This window comes from Etheostoma spectabile, chromosome 6 (genome assembly GCF_008692095.1).
Source record: "Etheostoma spectabile isolate EspeVRDwgs_2016 chromosome 6, UIUC_Espe_1.0, whole genome shotgun sequence".
NCBI classification, from domain to species: Eukaryota; Metazoa; Chordata; class Actinopteri; order Perciformes; family Percidae; genus Etheostoma; species Etheostoma spectabile.
In genome coordinates this window covers 15520746-15537546 of record NC_045738.1, presented here as the reverse complement: position 1 = coordinate 15537546, position 16801 = coordinate 15520746, and the positions used below count along the sequence as shown (strand labels likewise).

Below are 16801 nucleotides of genomic sequence, written 5' to 3'. Positions count from 1 at the left end.
ATCCTATGTAATAAAATGGATTCACACATCAACATCTGAGATTTCGACTACTAATTGAATGAACCCTGAGATGGAGCAGGATTTAGCTCCAACAGCGTCTGAAAATTAATTGCTCCCTTTCTCTGTCTGTTACATATTTAGCCAGATGGTGGTTTGCTTAGTTTAGCATTCATGCAAGCCTGGAAGAAGGGAGAAAATGCTACTCTGGCTCTGTTCAAATGTTAAACAAAAAAATGCTTTCAGCCAAGAAATAGTCCAGCACACAATTCCTCTTTTTTACACTTTGTTTTTTGAACAGATGAAACAAACAACGATGATAATGTTGATGAGGAATAACTCAGCCTTAGAGGTGCAAGTAGTTGGATCATTTTACCCACGAAGTTTTTAAACTGTATGTTGGAATCTATGAGCAGCCTGTTACTGAAGAGAGTGAAATGAGTCTTTTTAAATCTTTCAGTATTTTGCTGTGTTTTGACCGTCAACTGAGGCTGTCTCTCACATAACTTCTTGTTTTCCACTCATTCTCAAGTGGTTTTCTTTCAAACCAATGCAAGCACATTTCCCATTAAGTCCCTCCTTGCAGCTGCCTTCATTAAAGTAGGGGTTAGCAGTAGAGCATCTTCACTGCTGCTCCTTTGCGAGACAGCAAACAAATCCAGGATTATGTGCTCCTACTTGTTTGCAGGGCAGACGACATCTGTCATTCCCTCAATGAGAACAACATATGGGGAAATTACTGAATGGTCTGTTTATCTGTGCTTATGGATATTTAGGTATAAGGTCTGTCTGTTGAATGAGCAGCTTGGGATTTCCTTACTATCTGATTAAAGATTGATAATCAAATTCAGGGACAGATAAATTAGAGCACTGCAAAGAAATTGTGTGTGCTGCTCTATCAGTGAGTTAAATCTTAGCTAGGCTTAGCAGAATAGTGCAAAGTTCAGAAAACATCCATTAACAGCTGCAGACTAAACTATCCATGAAAGACCCAATCTCCCATTTCCATATTAACATTAATTAAAAGAGCCTTTTTGTGCCTTAACTTGCATTGGTGTGAAAGAGAAAACTAAGACCCATTCCTGACCAAACAGCAACCACGTTAAATAGAGTCTGAAGCTAAAGCAGTGAATGCTGCACCTGTAACAAAGTTCTTCAATGAAAGTGAAATGAAGGATCCCAAAATCGTTTTCCACCTCAAAAAAAAAGTATTGTAATGCATGGCTGGGTGGTGTTGTTAAAAGGCCTGAAGAGGAGAAAGTATTCAGTTTTATACAAGATGAAGAAGCAAAAATCCAAGAAAAGTCTGAAAAAAAACAAAGTTTTGTGTAAGGAATAGCATTGCATTTCTTTGTTATCCTTTTAATCAACTGATGACCCCACAGGGGCCCATTTAGGGGTCCCACCCCTGAAGTTAGGAACCACAGCTCAAGATGCTGGCCCTTAGAAAACTCAGCATTTATAAGATAGACATTTTGGACTAAAGTCAATTGTTTTCAGCTAAAGGCAATAGGCAAGGATAAGATATCTTTGTATATATTATATCTTTATATCTTTATATAAGTTTATCTTTGGTGAACTATAACATATGAATTAGTGCCGTTGAGCAGTTGCACAACTGTCTTGACAGTGACGTCCAAAGAGTGTAGCCGCTGCACGACCAGCAAGTAGTCACTACTTCACCAAGACCACAGCACCTGTTTCGTGTGGACATGTGAATGAATCTTCTGTCACGTTGTGGATTGACCGAGCACTAAGACTGTAATCCCTGGGTGGACACAACACCTTAACTAGTAAATGGGAAGAAAGTTGAGGGGAAGGGATCAGATGTAGCTGTTACCAGTGTTGTTGAGTCCAAACAGTAAAGGGCAGGAGATGGCAAAAGAGAGGAACCACACCACAGCAATCATCACCGCCACCCTCCTCCTGGAACTGTATCTGGTGTTGTAGAGCATCGGCATGGCTACTGCTGTGTATCTGCAATAGCGCACACACACACACACACACACACACACACACACACACACACACACACACACGACACACGACACAAGATGCATAAAGCACACAGAAAATACATTAGCACATGCCTCTCTCGCACTCACTCATGGTGCATGCATTTGAACACATTGTCAATACAGAGTAAACACATATTGATGTCCTTCAGACTTAATTATTCCATTGACATGTTCTCACATTTTAAAGTGAACTCGGGCACTTGACACAGAACACAGACAAACAGATTCCCAGTTTCCCTTCAAACAGACTTAAGTGGCTGCGGTCGAATTGTCAAATTTGTTTAGGAAGTGACGGAGTGAAATGACCTGGAAGTAGTTAAGTGGCTGCCATGATAAGAGCCATTGGAACTGTCTAAGTCAGGGGTCTATGTTTTTAGGCCAAGGACCCCTTAGCTGAACGAGACGGAGCAGGGACCCCACACAACATATTGTATAAAATTGAGTTAAACTGGGACTACAATAGCGTGTAATAGGGCGGCCTAAAGACTTCACGCACACCTTTTTTATGGTGCATACAATACAAAGCTATTCAAATAACAATTATTGACATTTATACATCATGTTTTAATGTTAAACATACATGAAGTACAGTGAATCCTTAGGATCTGTGAATGGTTACCTTACCTACAGGCCTATTGGCCTGTCATCAATGAGTAAAATTAAAAACAAATCACACATAGGCCAATTTATCTTTGCTAATAATATGTTGGACTCATGTTTATGTATATTTTCTAGTGTTGATTAAAATATTTAATCGCAATTAATCGCATTAATGTCTATCTATCTACAGTAGATCTATAGGTCTGATGCGTTCTGCTTATCTTGTATAGCCTACATGTAACTATTATTTTCATACAATCATTCTAATCAGGATTCATGTGGATGAAAATGAGTGGACAGGAGTGTGAGCTGATCAACCAATAATGAAAATAAACTTTGTTTGCTTAAAACCTTTCGTACAAGAAAGCCTGCAGCCTAGGGCTGCACAATTAGTTGCAATTGTATTGAAATCGCAATATGGACTAGTGCAATATCCAAATTGCAGTGGGGCGCAATATTTGTAAATGGAAAAATACGTGTCAAACCATTCTAAATATTGTGGTGAAATCTTATCCTATAGACTGAAACAAAAAATCTTTGTTTGGTACAGATTTGCAAAAATCCTATTTTAATCATTTTAATTTATCTTAATGTTAATAAATATTCAATAATAGTTTTCAATAGAAACGATAATAATGATACAAAAATGATCATTCCTTCCAATACCGTGAAAAAAATCTGAATTAGAGATTTTCTTCATATCATGCAGCCCTACTACAGCCCAGTGTTTTATAATAACAAAATGACATGCAGTGGGTTCTTCACATGAAACAACATAATTATTGCAGAATAAGAAGGGGAAAAATAGTGATGAAGTAATATTTTCCACCGGGTGGTCCACTTTATAAGCCTGCATAAAACATCACGTTTAGAACGCACATGGTAAAGTATCCAGATGCGCTGACAGACCCACATCAATAACATGCTCTGTCGCATGATTACAGCCGAGGGTAAGGGCAGTCTTATCCTGATTCCTTTAGAATACTTCTCAACACTTCTCCTTGACCTCATGACGTTTACCATTGTGGTTAAGAAAAAGTGGTTAGGAAAAGGACTTAGGAGGTAATTTTTTGACTTTTCGACCGCAGCCAAGCTGTCATTGCCTGTTTCACAGCCCACAAGGACACAAAACACACACCTGCCAGCATGTCAAAACCAATTCGAGCCGTCTGCTTTAAGCGCAGGTGTATGCAGTCTTGCTGTAATTCAGACTGCAAGCAGTTACCCAAGACTCTACAGATGAAACTCAGCTTTTAATAGATTCAATTCCCAGAAGATCTTTGTTGTTTCAGGAGTCAACATCTGCAACATGATGTTGGAGGCGTAGTACTTAAGTTCACCCCAGGAATATATCAACTGTGAAGGAGTCCTGTAGGAGATGTGCAGGACAATGGTCTAGATCTAAAGATATACATTTCTAATTCCTAGCTGTATAGCGACAGGACAAAAGCAAACTATATTAAGATTAAGTGATACTTTCATGACCAAACAAGGGAAAATTATTTTATTTTTTTTATCTGTTGTTCGTTATTACACACAGGCCCCAATTACACACACATGCACAAACAAGAGCTAAACATGCCCTAATGGAGAGATGTCAGAGTTAAGGGGCTGCCCATTAAAGGCGCTCCCAACAGTTGAGGGACTGGTGCCTTACTCAAGGGAACTTTGGCAGTGCCCATGAGGTGAACTGGCACCTCTCCAGCTACCAGTCCACGCTCCGTACTTGGTCCGCACAGGGTCTGAACAGGCAACCCTCCTCTAATTTAAGGCTCATGTCTAGACTGTAGAGCCAAAATGTCATGAATAAATAGGATGCAGACTCTGGAATAAACTTCCTCTTGTAAACGCTGTGTATTTAGAAAAGAAATAAAACTTAAATAGTTGAGTGGATTGGTAATCAGTGATTGTTAATTAGGTAATCACAGTCCCAGCACATTAAGAAATATTGGAGAGAAATCTTGGAGTAGAAAAAGTGAATATGATGACTATATTTGGGTTTATGCTACTTTTATCCAATATGCTGCTTTCTATCATTTACAACTGGAGGACTGTGTATAAAAAGGGCTCCAAGTCCGACTGTTACAGGACACTAATATAGACGTAATCATCCTTACAGTAAAGTTGTCAGCACTTTAACCTTGTAGTCACTGTTTTATTTTTATCAGGCATGAAGCCAATACAACTTTATCAGGCATGAAGCCAATGGAACTGTCTAACTGCAGTGCATATTTTATCGTCAACAGCTTTGACAAAGCAATTAGACTCTATCCTGAGATACTGCACTAAATTACAAAAAAAAAGTCTGAACTGGTCCAGGTTCAATGTGTGAGTAATTAGAGTGTAGCGGCAGACAGCCTGCTCGCTGGGCGTCTGGTCGCTTCACCCTAAACCCATGGAAAGGACATCAGGCAGAACGCCAAATCATCTAACACAGTCTCCTTGATCCACGAGGAACAAACTCTAATGGCTTCAGAGGACAATGTAAAAGACACAGTGAAGGCCGGACATTTCCTGCTGATAGGCAAACAGATGACTAAAGTATGTGGGGCTTCTAACCTGCTGCAGTGTGACAAGTGCATATGTTTTTTTTAGGATTATTTCTTTTCAGGCATTTTAGGCCTTAATTAGACAAGACAGAGGGAGAATGACATGCAACATAGATCTAGAGGTTGGAATCAAACCTGTGGCCACCGCAGCAAGGGCTGAACCTTTATTTATGGGGCATTTACTTAACCAGGTGAGCTACCCAGGTGCCCCAGACAAGTGCATTTTTACAAATGTTTTTAGTGGATGCGTGTTTTACTTTTATTGCAGTGTGTTGCCAGCTCTCTGTCTAGCCCAACTTGTACCAATCAAGATCAAGGCTAGGGGAGAGTATGAAGTAAATAAAATACATATTGATTTCTTTAACATCAACTCCTTGTTTCTTTTTCCCAAATTGTAAGAAAAGAGAGAAAGACGATGAGAGTGTGTTATATGTTCAATGAAGCAAAGAATTAAAAAAACTAGAGAAATATGCCCCAGTAAAGAGAGTAAACTAAAGAGTAAAGTTCCAGGGAGAATCCACCTGTCGATGCTGATGGCGCAGAGGTTGAGGATGCTGGCGGTGCACATCATGACGTCCAGGGTGAGCAGGATGTCACAGTGGATGAGACTGAAGTGCCACTCTCCAACCACCTTCAACAAAACAAACACAAACTGACATAAAGACATTTTTCCTTCACTTTCAGTCAATAACTTATGTACCCTTCAAGGGCTTTAATTACGCCACTTATATTGTATATTTGGCTGATACAATATGTTGTAAGACTGGTGGAGTAGCGTTAATATTAACCAGGCTGGATCCCTCAGAAGTACTTCATGTTTAATTCTATTATTCCTTACTGCGGGCCCCAATGACTTATTTCTGAAGTAACCCAATTTACCCACAAAGTTTTTTTGTATCTCCAATATCACATTAAAAAAAGATGCGGGTTTACAGATAAAAAGGATTGAATGTAGTAATTCATATTTTGCCTTTTGCACATTAAATATTCATAGTCTGTGAGACAGACATCTGAGGACTGAATTTGAGTTTTCATTTTTTTATTCTGGAGTTGAAGTTCCGATAACTTATGAGTACATTTTAAATTAAACGGTAACATTTTGACAATTTATTAACCATTTGAGTCATTCAAACATTTGTTGATTCCTAAAAAAAGCTGAACTCCTAAAAGGTGATAACTTGCTGCTTTCTTTTGCCTTAAGTGCGAGTAAACTTATAATGATTAGGTTTTGCTCGGCTTGTCGGACAAAAAAAGCAATCTGAATATGTCCCCTAAGGCTCAGGGAAATTGTGTGACAGCGTTAGTAGAGATATTATGAAGAAAGCACTGGAAAAGTTCAGGACCCCACATAAATGTTGAAGGCAGTTAGCTTGATATTGCAGGATTAAATTACATACATGACAATGTGACAGGCTGTTTATTATTGAGTTCTACCTTGCAAGAAATATCTTCTTGTTACCATACCTCCAAACATAGTGTCAGATACAGCACATTTTCAGTTTAGCTGGTCTTTCTTACACCTCAACTTGATATTTTCCTAACACTCTCGGTTTTTCAGGCCAGCTGTGTTTGTTACAGAGCTGTATGTCAATTGACAGAAAATTCATCTGCAACTTTTTTAATAACTGTTTTTAATATTTGCTGCTTTTCTTCGTCTTATGTGATAAACTGAACATCTCTAGGTTTGTGACTGTTGGTCGACTAATGTTGAATGTGATGAATGTCACATGCATATTCCACTTTTCACTGACATTTCATGAACTGATTGATTTAAGGCAACAACTAACTATGTCACTATTAATTCACCGGGGGAATAAAAAAGGGAAAAATCTCTTAAAATGTCCCGCAGCCCATGGAAGATGTACTCAAATTGCTTGTTCAAAAGGTGCTCTAAGTGATTTTGCACGTTTTTTAGCCTACATTTGTTGTCACATACAGCAAAAAGGCTAGCTGCCTGTCCTAAGAACACACTGTAAAAAAACGCGGACTCTGTAGACAGCCCAGGGTCTACAAACGGCAGCAAAAAAAAACTGAGCCAACCTGCACCACAAACCATAGTAAACAGTGTTCCAGCCAATAACCAACAAAAAGGAGTTGGTTGAGCCATCATCGCAGCAGCAGTTGGAACGTAGGCTACTTCCACAACGCACATTAGCGACTAAACCAACTTTGTTGGAACAGACAGCCCGCGGATATTTTGGAGAGGTTTGCTGTATGTGACAAAAACATGTTGTAGCCTAAAACACGTGTGACATAGCTTGGAGCACCTTTAAGTGAACAAACCAAAATCATCCGTTTACTATCATGTATGACAAGAAAGAAACAAATCTTCACATTTGAGAATCTGGAAAAATCAATTACCTGGAAAAATTAATTAAGTCTCATTTTGTCCCGATATCCTCTTTACTGTTCACTGATTAGGTTCCTAATATTTTCTCAGACCAACAAACTTTTAGTATTTCCTGTTTTAAAGAAGTCTGCCTGCCTTCTGTCTTGCTTAGTGTTAAAACAAAGCATTTAACTTTGATCACTATGAGTGAGACCTTTTGTTTAGAGCCGGAGTCAGCTACAACAGAGTTGGCACTTCCTTTAAACAAAGGGGCTTTACTCAATAGTTTGAGCCGACGTATTGGGTCTATGCAAATCTACTCCGGTTCTGTGAGTGAATGTCTTCTCAGCTTTTTGTTATTCTGTTGCTTATTCTGTAACTTTGTATTAAAACTATGACCAGAAAACTCTCAGACAGTCAGACAGCCTTTTGTGAACTTCTGTCTCCACTGCACAGTGAATAAACTCATCTGAAGCAGCCACTTTTTTGGACCTGAGAGAACTTGTTCTTCCAGAGTGTCAATTCATTTTCTGTGGATTTACTAATTGTTTACTCGACTAGTTATTAGAGCTCTATGATGATTCATCAATCAACTGAGAAAATAATCAGAATTTTAATGGAAATAATGATTCAATGTTCTGGAACTGCCGTTCTGAAATCTGAAGTTACTGCTTCTGTTTAGCATGTGTTGTAATGGAAAATAAACTTGTAGAGAAACAAGAAGACACCATCCATAATATTTGCATCCACATTTAGTTCCCAGCGCATCAAGCTCAGGGTGTGTGTGTATTTATTTTTTTTTGTCAGAGCACTGAATAAGCATACATAATTGTACACACACCTCCAGGTAGACGCCCCAGGGCATGACCAGCGTAGCCAGCAGCAGGTCTGACACAGCCAGTGAGACGATGAGGTAGTTGGTGGTGGTCTGAAGAGAGCGCTCCCTCGAAACAGCCACGCAGACCAGCACGTTACCGAACACCACGCAGAAGATCAAGAGCACCAGCAGCACGGCGTAGAAGTTGTACGGAGGAGAGGAGGCTGACAGGGAGCTGGTGCAGTTGGAGGGCGCCAGTGAGGAGGTGGGGAAGGAAATGGGGGAGTACGACGGGTCATGGGTGACAAAGTGGGAGAAATTGTGTTCAAGGGAGGAGAGAGGGAAGGAGGGAGTGGAGGTCTCCTCTGACTCGTTGAGGGAAGTCATGTTCATACTCCAGTGGACATAGTCAGGCTGAAAACTGATGACAAAAACAGAAGGTGAAAAAAATTATGCCCCGACTGGGACGCTTAATGGCCCGTTGTGCACTCGATTCAGTGTTTCACAATAGAGCCAACAAAGATTGGCTTCTGAATCTGACAACAGAGGCACATGAAAGAAAAGGTTATTGTGGCCCCAGGGTTTATAATATGTCTTTGGTCTCACCTCAGAGAAAAGAGACAACATAGGACATGCATACAAACAATACCGCACATTGCCTATATACACACAAGTCTAGGTCTCTCCATTTTGTCCAAACCACTGACTGAAGCAGAGATAAAAGATCGCTCAGATCTCCACAGGGTCTTTTTAGCCCCTAGGGCGTTTCAAAGGTCGACTGAAAGATAGTAACTCTTTTGTACAAATGCAATCAGTTTAACTCTATAAACTTAACTAAAAAGAAAGATTTGACGTTCAACAACAGATTTAAAGCTTTAGTGTGTAACTTTTTTATATTAATGAACATTCATTACATTCAAGCCATTGCCAAATGAGTTGATACAATGCTAATTAAGATCAGCTCAACACAACTCTCTCTGTATTCCTGTATTTCTCTGTATTATTTCTGTGTTCAGAAAATTGTGTCGTCCGGTGACTTTCCCGCTCGGAAGCTCAAGTGAAGATAATGACCTTTTCTGAAGAGTCTATCATGTTTGTTTTTTTATCTTCTGTGTCCTCCTTGGCTACTAGCAACTGCGTGGAGGAGGGCTGGGTGTGGTGTACAATCACGGAAGGCTGGTATCATGTGGACGCACCAACAGCGTTGTTGTCATTACTTAGAATTCCTCATGGGGGAAACAGAAACTACGCACTATAGCTTTAAGGTTGGTTAGTTTTCGAGCAGGAGTTTTTGTTTCTGCTGGTTGTCTGGCGTCTTCTCCCTGCAGTAAGGTTTGCTTTCTTTTAAATACACATCATTTTCATCAAATATTTGCAAAAGCAATTTTAAAATATTTTCCAGATGGACCCGTTAAAAAATGGATTATCCTGCAAGAGCTGTTTAGGGATATTTTGAAACTTTCTTTTTTTCACTACGAAAACTATTTAATTCCATCACAACCAGCATATCCAAGCTGCAGTCTCTGTTCTGCCCAAAGCAGCAAACTACAAACATTTTACTGCAACATTTGAAGTCAGAAGAGGGGGTAATACTCATACAGTAAGACAGAGTTGAAATAAAGTATCATTTTTAGATTTATTCAGATTTTTGTGAATAATTAAGGAGGATTATGACATTTAGAAAACTACATACACACTTTTTAAAGTTTGAATATGAAGATTTAAAACCAAAGACTGAGTATGTCTCTGTTGTCATACAACCTGATCTTGTCCCACATATGTAGACCTGTTGAAATCAGACCACAAGTAAAGTATAATTTGTGGGGTTGCTTTGTGATGCAGCATTCGCCTGAAGATTTTCACACTAAGGTGATCGCCGTTTTACAGTCAACGCATCCAGGCTTGCAATTTGACGTCAAAATGAAGTAGATCTTGCTGGCGCGCCAGGATTTCTTCTCAGCGGCGCGTGACAAAGCGGAAACAGGAAGCCTGAACGAGCTCGAGGGTAACCGGATGCCAGGACTCTCAGAGTGACTGCAAGTCTCTCTTGTAAACTTACTGGGTTAAGATGAGTTCTTTTATGGCGAATGAAAGGCTTGATCCAACAAAGTAAGTAATTGAATCAAATTGAAGCATTGATGGCAATGCTGCTGCCAGTTCTGCCGTTGTTTACCTTTTTCTTTTTCTTCTAGTCCGTAGAAATAGCAATGTCGGTAACCTTTTCTCATTAGCGCCACCTCTATTCAGGAGAAGACTGCAACTAGTGTTGCGACCACCACGCGGGAATATAAACAGTTACGGCGCTTTCATGACGTCACATTTGCGCTCGCCAGCTCGGTTGTGGTTACTGTAAAACGCCCTGAAAGAACTTTTATGCATTTCTCTCGCATTTATAGCAGTCATATTCACTGTGTTCACTCTGCAGGAATCACTGCACATGGGTAGGCACTTTTAATGACATTTTGAACATGTTACGAGGCTTAAAAGTACGTTTAAAACTGGTCCTGTTAAAGGCGGTTGGGTGCTAACTCTAGCAGAGGAATAACACGGTCAAGGCAACATCGACTGTTTTCATTTTTCTCTGTACTGACAGCACTCCAAATTTACATACAACAGAGGTACATGTTAGAATCGACCGGAATTATTCTTTAAGACATAGAGGATACCCCAGAGAAAATGCTTAATCCAGGAACCAATAATGTATAATAAAAAACTGCAACCCCCTGCTTATATCTATTCATTAGTAACCAGCACCTAAAGGTTTGTGTTTCTGCATGATGAGGATAAATGAGAATTTGTCTTCTCTCTCTTATCTCTATGCTCTGACAACCACTCTGTATAATGGCATGCAAAAAGCTGATACAATATTCATCAGCAACAGGGAGATAAAACGGACCACTGACTTGCAGTATCTCTGATTATATATTCTATGAACTTTCCCGTCAATCCCAGGGTCATGAATAAATTCTGTGAGAATTCCATCACCTTTAAACCACCAATAAGGCAATCTCCTCACCATCACATGTCTCACACTTACAGTACATATCACCTGTCCTTCTCTGACCCTAACTTGTGATCTGAATCACTGATCAACACATGTCCAAGATGAGTGGAGCCAAACAAATATAATAATCAATCCTCACCTGTTGAGCTTGCACCACTGGCTACAACACCTGACATGATCCCTTGTGCCACATGTAGTGATTTCACAGGGTTATATATATTGATTTGATTCAGTGGAGGACTTGGAGACATTATCTAAATTGTGGTGAAAGTCAGTCTAATCACTACAGCAGGCAGCAACGTCCCAGAGTGAAGGAGAGGGCCAGTGCTCATCTGGCAAAGCTCATTTGAGTGAGCAGTTGATAATGGAGATTATTAGTTATTTTTGAGATATACAGTGTATCAGGGTCAATATCAAGGAGCAAACAAATAAACAGCAAACACCTCAGATATATTGTAATAGTTTTGGCATCAACAAAAGACAACTTTCTGCCAGCTATGTTTGTGGGGTTGAACCAAACTGAGCTAATCTCACCTCAGATTCCTTCATAAATGAGTTAAAAGACGTCAAAGAGAGATGCCCCAAAGACAGAGTACCAGAAAAGGAAAAAGCTGTTACATCAATAACAGACTGCAGTGTTGTGCTTCAATAAAGCGTAGGGTCAAAGTAATCAGCAAAGTAGAAGATGAAGTCTTCATATGGTACCGGGGCTTGCTTTGCCCCATTAAAATTATTATTTTATTATTATTATTATAAAAACTGATTGGAGCTAATATGTGTATTTTCCAGTGGTGTGACCACAACACAACATTTCTATTTATAATCTAAATTAACAAAATAATCCCCTGAGCTACGGAATAGACCTTATGGTAACATAAACAGTTAGGAATCTCCTGCTACAAAAGCTTGATTCAGTAAAATTAGATAACTGAGAGGACTACTTTTGTAATGATCTTTCATGCTTTTAGGTTGTAAAAAGACCTCTCTCAGACTAGATGCTATTTTGTAGTAAGAGTTTGCAAAAATAAATCAAGTTTAGTGAACAAAGTACAAAATGTTGTACAATGGTTCAATCAGGCCTGACAAATGAAAGGGCAGAAAGAAGAGAAAAGTTGTCAAGTGCACAATAATACCTACAACGAGTTGGTGATTTGTTCATTAGGGGGAACGGATTATTTGTTTTGTTAGTTCACCTGTGACTAGCGAACTACCCCGTAAACAATTATTTTTTAATACCACCCCCGCTGTCACCTAAGATGAGATAAAATTGACAAAAAGGCAGGGCTCAGTGAAAAGATCAGTCCCTCCTGGATTTCGCGATGTCGCGATTGAGCCAATTCACGCAAATTTAACCAATCATGGTGTCTCTGGTGCGACTCAATAACCAAGTGGGAATAGGAACGGGTTGACATCACACGTAAGTGGCCATATTCATTTCCTTGTATTACAAGATGTGTGTGATTCAAACATCTCACATGTCAAACATGTCAGAACGTCCTGCCAGCCTGTATACATTCTAACATCAATGTACGCTGTAATGATTTTTCACTCTGATGTCGCTGAAAGCAGCTGCTGTTTCAAACCTGTCGGCTCTCTGCTGTGGGCGGGGCTGCTCAATTTGATTCATTCAATAACTTATTATTTTTAGTCTTAAATCAACCAGCCATTATCATATTATACCAACATTTGCAGCATCCTCAGCTTTTTTGGTAAGGTTACTAGGAAAACCCAGCCCAGAGTAATTTTATTCTCCCCAAAACAAGTTTCCTCTTTATTTTTTGAGAACTATCAAAAAAATGTTTTGCAACTTTTAATGCAATTTTTTTTTTAAAGGCTCCCGCAACATCAAGCATTCCAAAATCTAAAAAAAAAATCATTGGGAAATCATGGAGGAACTGAAAGAGGAAATTACAAATCCTTCTGCTACTTCAGCACCATGGACAGTGCCATGACTGTGAAATGTTAGGCTATTGATATTTCAGAGCCATGATCAACACCACTGATTCAACTTGCACAAACCTCACTCAGATAACAGATCTAGGAATCAGGCAGACTAGACTAGAACCAAATTCCTTTTACCCTGCGCTCTCTCTGCTATTAAGGGATGGAGAAGGGGTATGGCAGGTTAACAAGGGGCATGTATTTGGGTCATTTTGCTAACAAGAGGGATGGAATCTTCCCTTAAACCACTGGTTTAAAAAGATGGAATAAACAGGTGTGTTGCTTGTGCTATAACTATTCTAAAAATGTAACAATATAAATAGGTTAGTCTAGGATTAGCACCTTTGGAATTGGATAAGATACTATGGACTGACAAACCACAGTTTAAACCTATTCAATCCAAAGAAAAATGGACAAACTTGTTATTTAGAGCCCCCTTGCTTAGTTGTTGACCCCCACCGGGCAGAATTACAACGTGGGGGACCAGGAGCTGTTAGCCATCAAACTGGCCCTTAAGGGAAAAGAGGCACTGGTTGGAGGGCTCCCAACAACCCTTCCTAGTCTGGACTGATCATAAGAACCTTTCATACATCCACACCACCCAGAGACTCAATTCCCGCCAGGCTAGGTGGTCCTTGTTCTTTAAGCGGTTCAATTTCACCTCGTCCTATCGCCCCGGATCCCGAGACACCAAACCCACCCTGCTCCATCCCCTCCCGGGCCCCGGTCGTCCCTGGTCATTGTCTCTCACCAGGGATTCAGTTCACATCTCAAGTCTGGAGGTCGTTCTGCCAAGCCCTCTGCGCTACATTCAGCTTGGCATTGGGTTACCACCCTCAGATCAACGGACAGACCAAGCAGCCAACCAGGATCCGGGGGCAGCTCTCAGATGTGTGGTGTACCATATCCCCTCCTCATGGAGTGTCCACCTTACTTGGGTTGAGTACGCGCACAACTCCCTCCTCAGCACTGCCACTGGGATGTCCCCATTCATGTGCACTATGGGATTCCAGCCCTGAAAGAGAAGGTGGTGGTTCCTTTGGTCCAGGCTCACCTTCAACAGTGTCAACGAGTATGGAGGGAGGCCAGGGCACCCCTTCAACACATGGCTTCACGTAACAAACGCCTAGCTGATTGCCAATCGGAGACCGGCTCCCGACTACCAGTCAGGCAAGAAGGTGTAGCTTTCCTCCCAGGACCTCCCGTTTCAGACCTCTTCTAAGAAGCTCACTCCCTGGTTTGTGGGTCTGTATCCCATCAAGGCTGTCCCACATCCCATCGCCGTCAGACTCAAGCTCCCGACTCATCCCAAGATCTATCCGGTGTTCCATGTTTCACAACTCAAGCTGGTCTCCACCAGTCCTCTCTCTGCCCCAGTGGCAGTGCCTGCCGATTATCAACGGCCACCCGGCCTATACGGTACACCGCCTCCTGGATGTGTGACATAGAGGTCAGGGTTGCCGGTACCTAGTGGACTAGGCCAGCTATGGACTGGAAGAATGACCATGGATTCCTGCCAGTCAAATCCTCGATGTATCCGTTCTGAGAGACTTCTAAAGGACCCACCCGGACCCGCCTGGCGGTCTGCCTGGAGGCGTCCGTTGAGGAGGGGGTACTGTGATGGCTGGGGTACGAGTATTTGTTTTGTTTACTATTTTCTATCTGGGTTTTATTTTCCCACGGTTAGTTTCCCTGTTGGCCCTACCCTGTTTGTCTCGGCTATGTTTTCTTTGTTTTCTTTTCTCCCGCCTGCTGCTGTGAGCTGATAGCGCACACCTGGTAATCAAGCCATCATCACCTTCTCCCGCCACTCACACCTGCCTCCCATCTACAATCAAGATCAGTATTTCAACCCTGGCTCTACAGACCATCTTCGCTTGGTTGTTGCTCCAGTCACCCTGGTGAAACTCCCAGGAAGCCTTCTAAAACTCTTGAGGTTTTCCTTGACCTTGTGTTGTACGCTGACTTAACTTTGTGTTTCTGCCGTGCAGATACCACTTTCCCATTTCCCTTTTCTTCAAATTTACTTGAATAAACCTGTTCTATTCTTGTGTTTGAGTCTGCTCTGTCACCCAGCGTAACACTAGTGTAGTTTTATTAACAAAGTAATGCATTTATTTTATTACAAATGGAACCCGAAAACAATAAGCAAACTGAAGAAGCAGAATAATGCGGTGCACCAGCTGTCTTCAGCTGTGTTTGCAATCGTCAGATGCTAGACATTGAGGTGGCAGTGAACATCTACAGTCAAACTGTAAAATGCTGGATTAATGCATGGACTGAAATCTTCTCATTGTAACCATACCTAAATTCCTAAGAGCAAAAGACACAATATAGAAGTAGGAGGGAAAAAGTCCTTTATCTGTGTCTGATGTCTCAACAAAATGGGTGTTGCATTATTTAACAGCCTTTGAAAAAATGTACAAAAGAACAATTCCTCTAAGACGTCCTTGGTTGTTTATTTTTTTTTCATCCTTCAAGACATATGAGAAAGCTGCTGTCCTATTCAAATGACTGTAGCACATCCTCTAAAATACATTATCTCTGTTCAAAGACAAAAAAATAATAGATTGTAGGGAAAGCTGAGACTCAAATTCAGTGATAATGTCCATTATCATGAGTTTACCATAGCGGTATCTTAGTTCTATCAAAGTGATTAGACTAATAGTACTCATCTGAGCAACAGAACTGCTTTTTTCACTTCTTAAAAGCCGGTCATTTTGATTCAACGTTACAACACTGAAGTGTCATTTCACCTTCAACTGAAAAAAAAAACAACCACAGCTGTATAGGGCTGGGTGAGATGGACAAAATCTCATGTCATAATATTCTTGATCAAACACCTCAATGTCATGAATATAAGTAGTAAATTGAGGAATGGGTAGGGTAAGGGGGGATGAGACTCTCTTGTATGCACTCTTACCTTTTAATCCTTGTTTCTCTGTTATTTATAGTTTGGTTTCCCACTGTGTGCTTTATATGTGTTTTTCCGTACTGAATATTTTATATATATACAGATTAATAGTTGTGACTTTACTTTTACTGTTCTAATAAAGTGAGCGCTGCCTTGACTAATTTACTGTCTGTACAATCATCTTTGGCTCAATAAAAACATTTTTGGGAAAAACATCTCAATGTCATTATTGCGGTGAAACTGTAGGGTTGACACTTGGCACTTTGACAAAATATTTTCATTATTACATTATAGATAAAGAATCATCAGTAATATAAATATAATGACTAAGTAGTTGGAGGCAAATAAGGGAACAGTCTGGTTAAGTTCAGAAAAACCCAGGGCTGTAGTACTCAAGTCCGGTCTCGGACTCGCTAGTATTTGGACTCGGACTTGTCTCGATCTCGGCCACTGGTCTTGTCCAATATAGCTTTTGGTCTCGACCGAGTCCAGGTGTCTTTATTATGTTGATAATAATATTGGAGGGAAAGTGAAACCAAAAATGATTGTCTTGATACTGTCATGCGTAAGACCTTTTTTTTGGTCTTGGACTCGGTCTCGAACCTTTTTGGACTCGGTCTTGTCTTGGACTC

At 40.5% G+C, this 16801-nt stretch overlaps 1 protein-coding gene across 2 annotated transcripts in view; it reads right to left on the bottom strand.

The window, feature by feature from the left end:
* Positions 1–16801, bottom strand: part of drd2l (dopamine receptor D2 like) — a gene marked incomplete at its 3' end in the record, with an annotated part of 26421 nt that overhangs the window by 5013 nt on the left and 4607 nt on the right. Inside the window, 3 exon segments of one of the 2 annotated variants that reach the window (XM_032518214.1) lie at positions 1838–1974; positions 5686–5795; positions 8335–8731. In XM_032518214.1, the coding sequence (XP_032374105.1) occupies positions 1838–1974; positions 5686–5795; positions 8335–8703 (616 nt within the window). In that variant the 5' untranslated portion in view covers positions 8704–8731. 2 annotated transcript variants of the gene reach the window in all.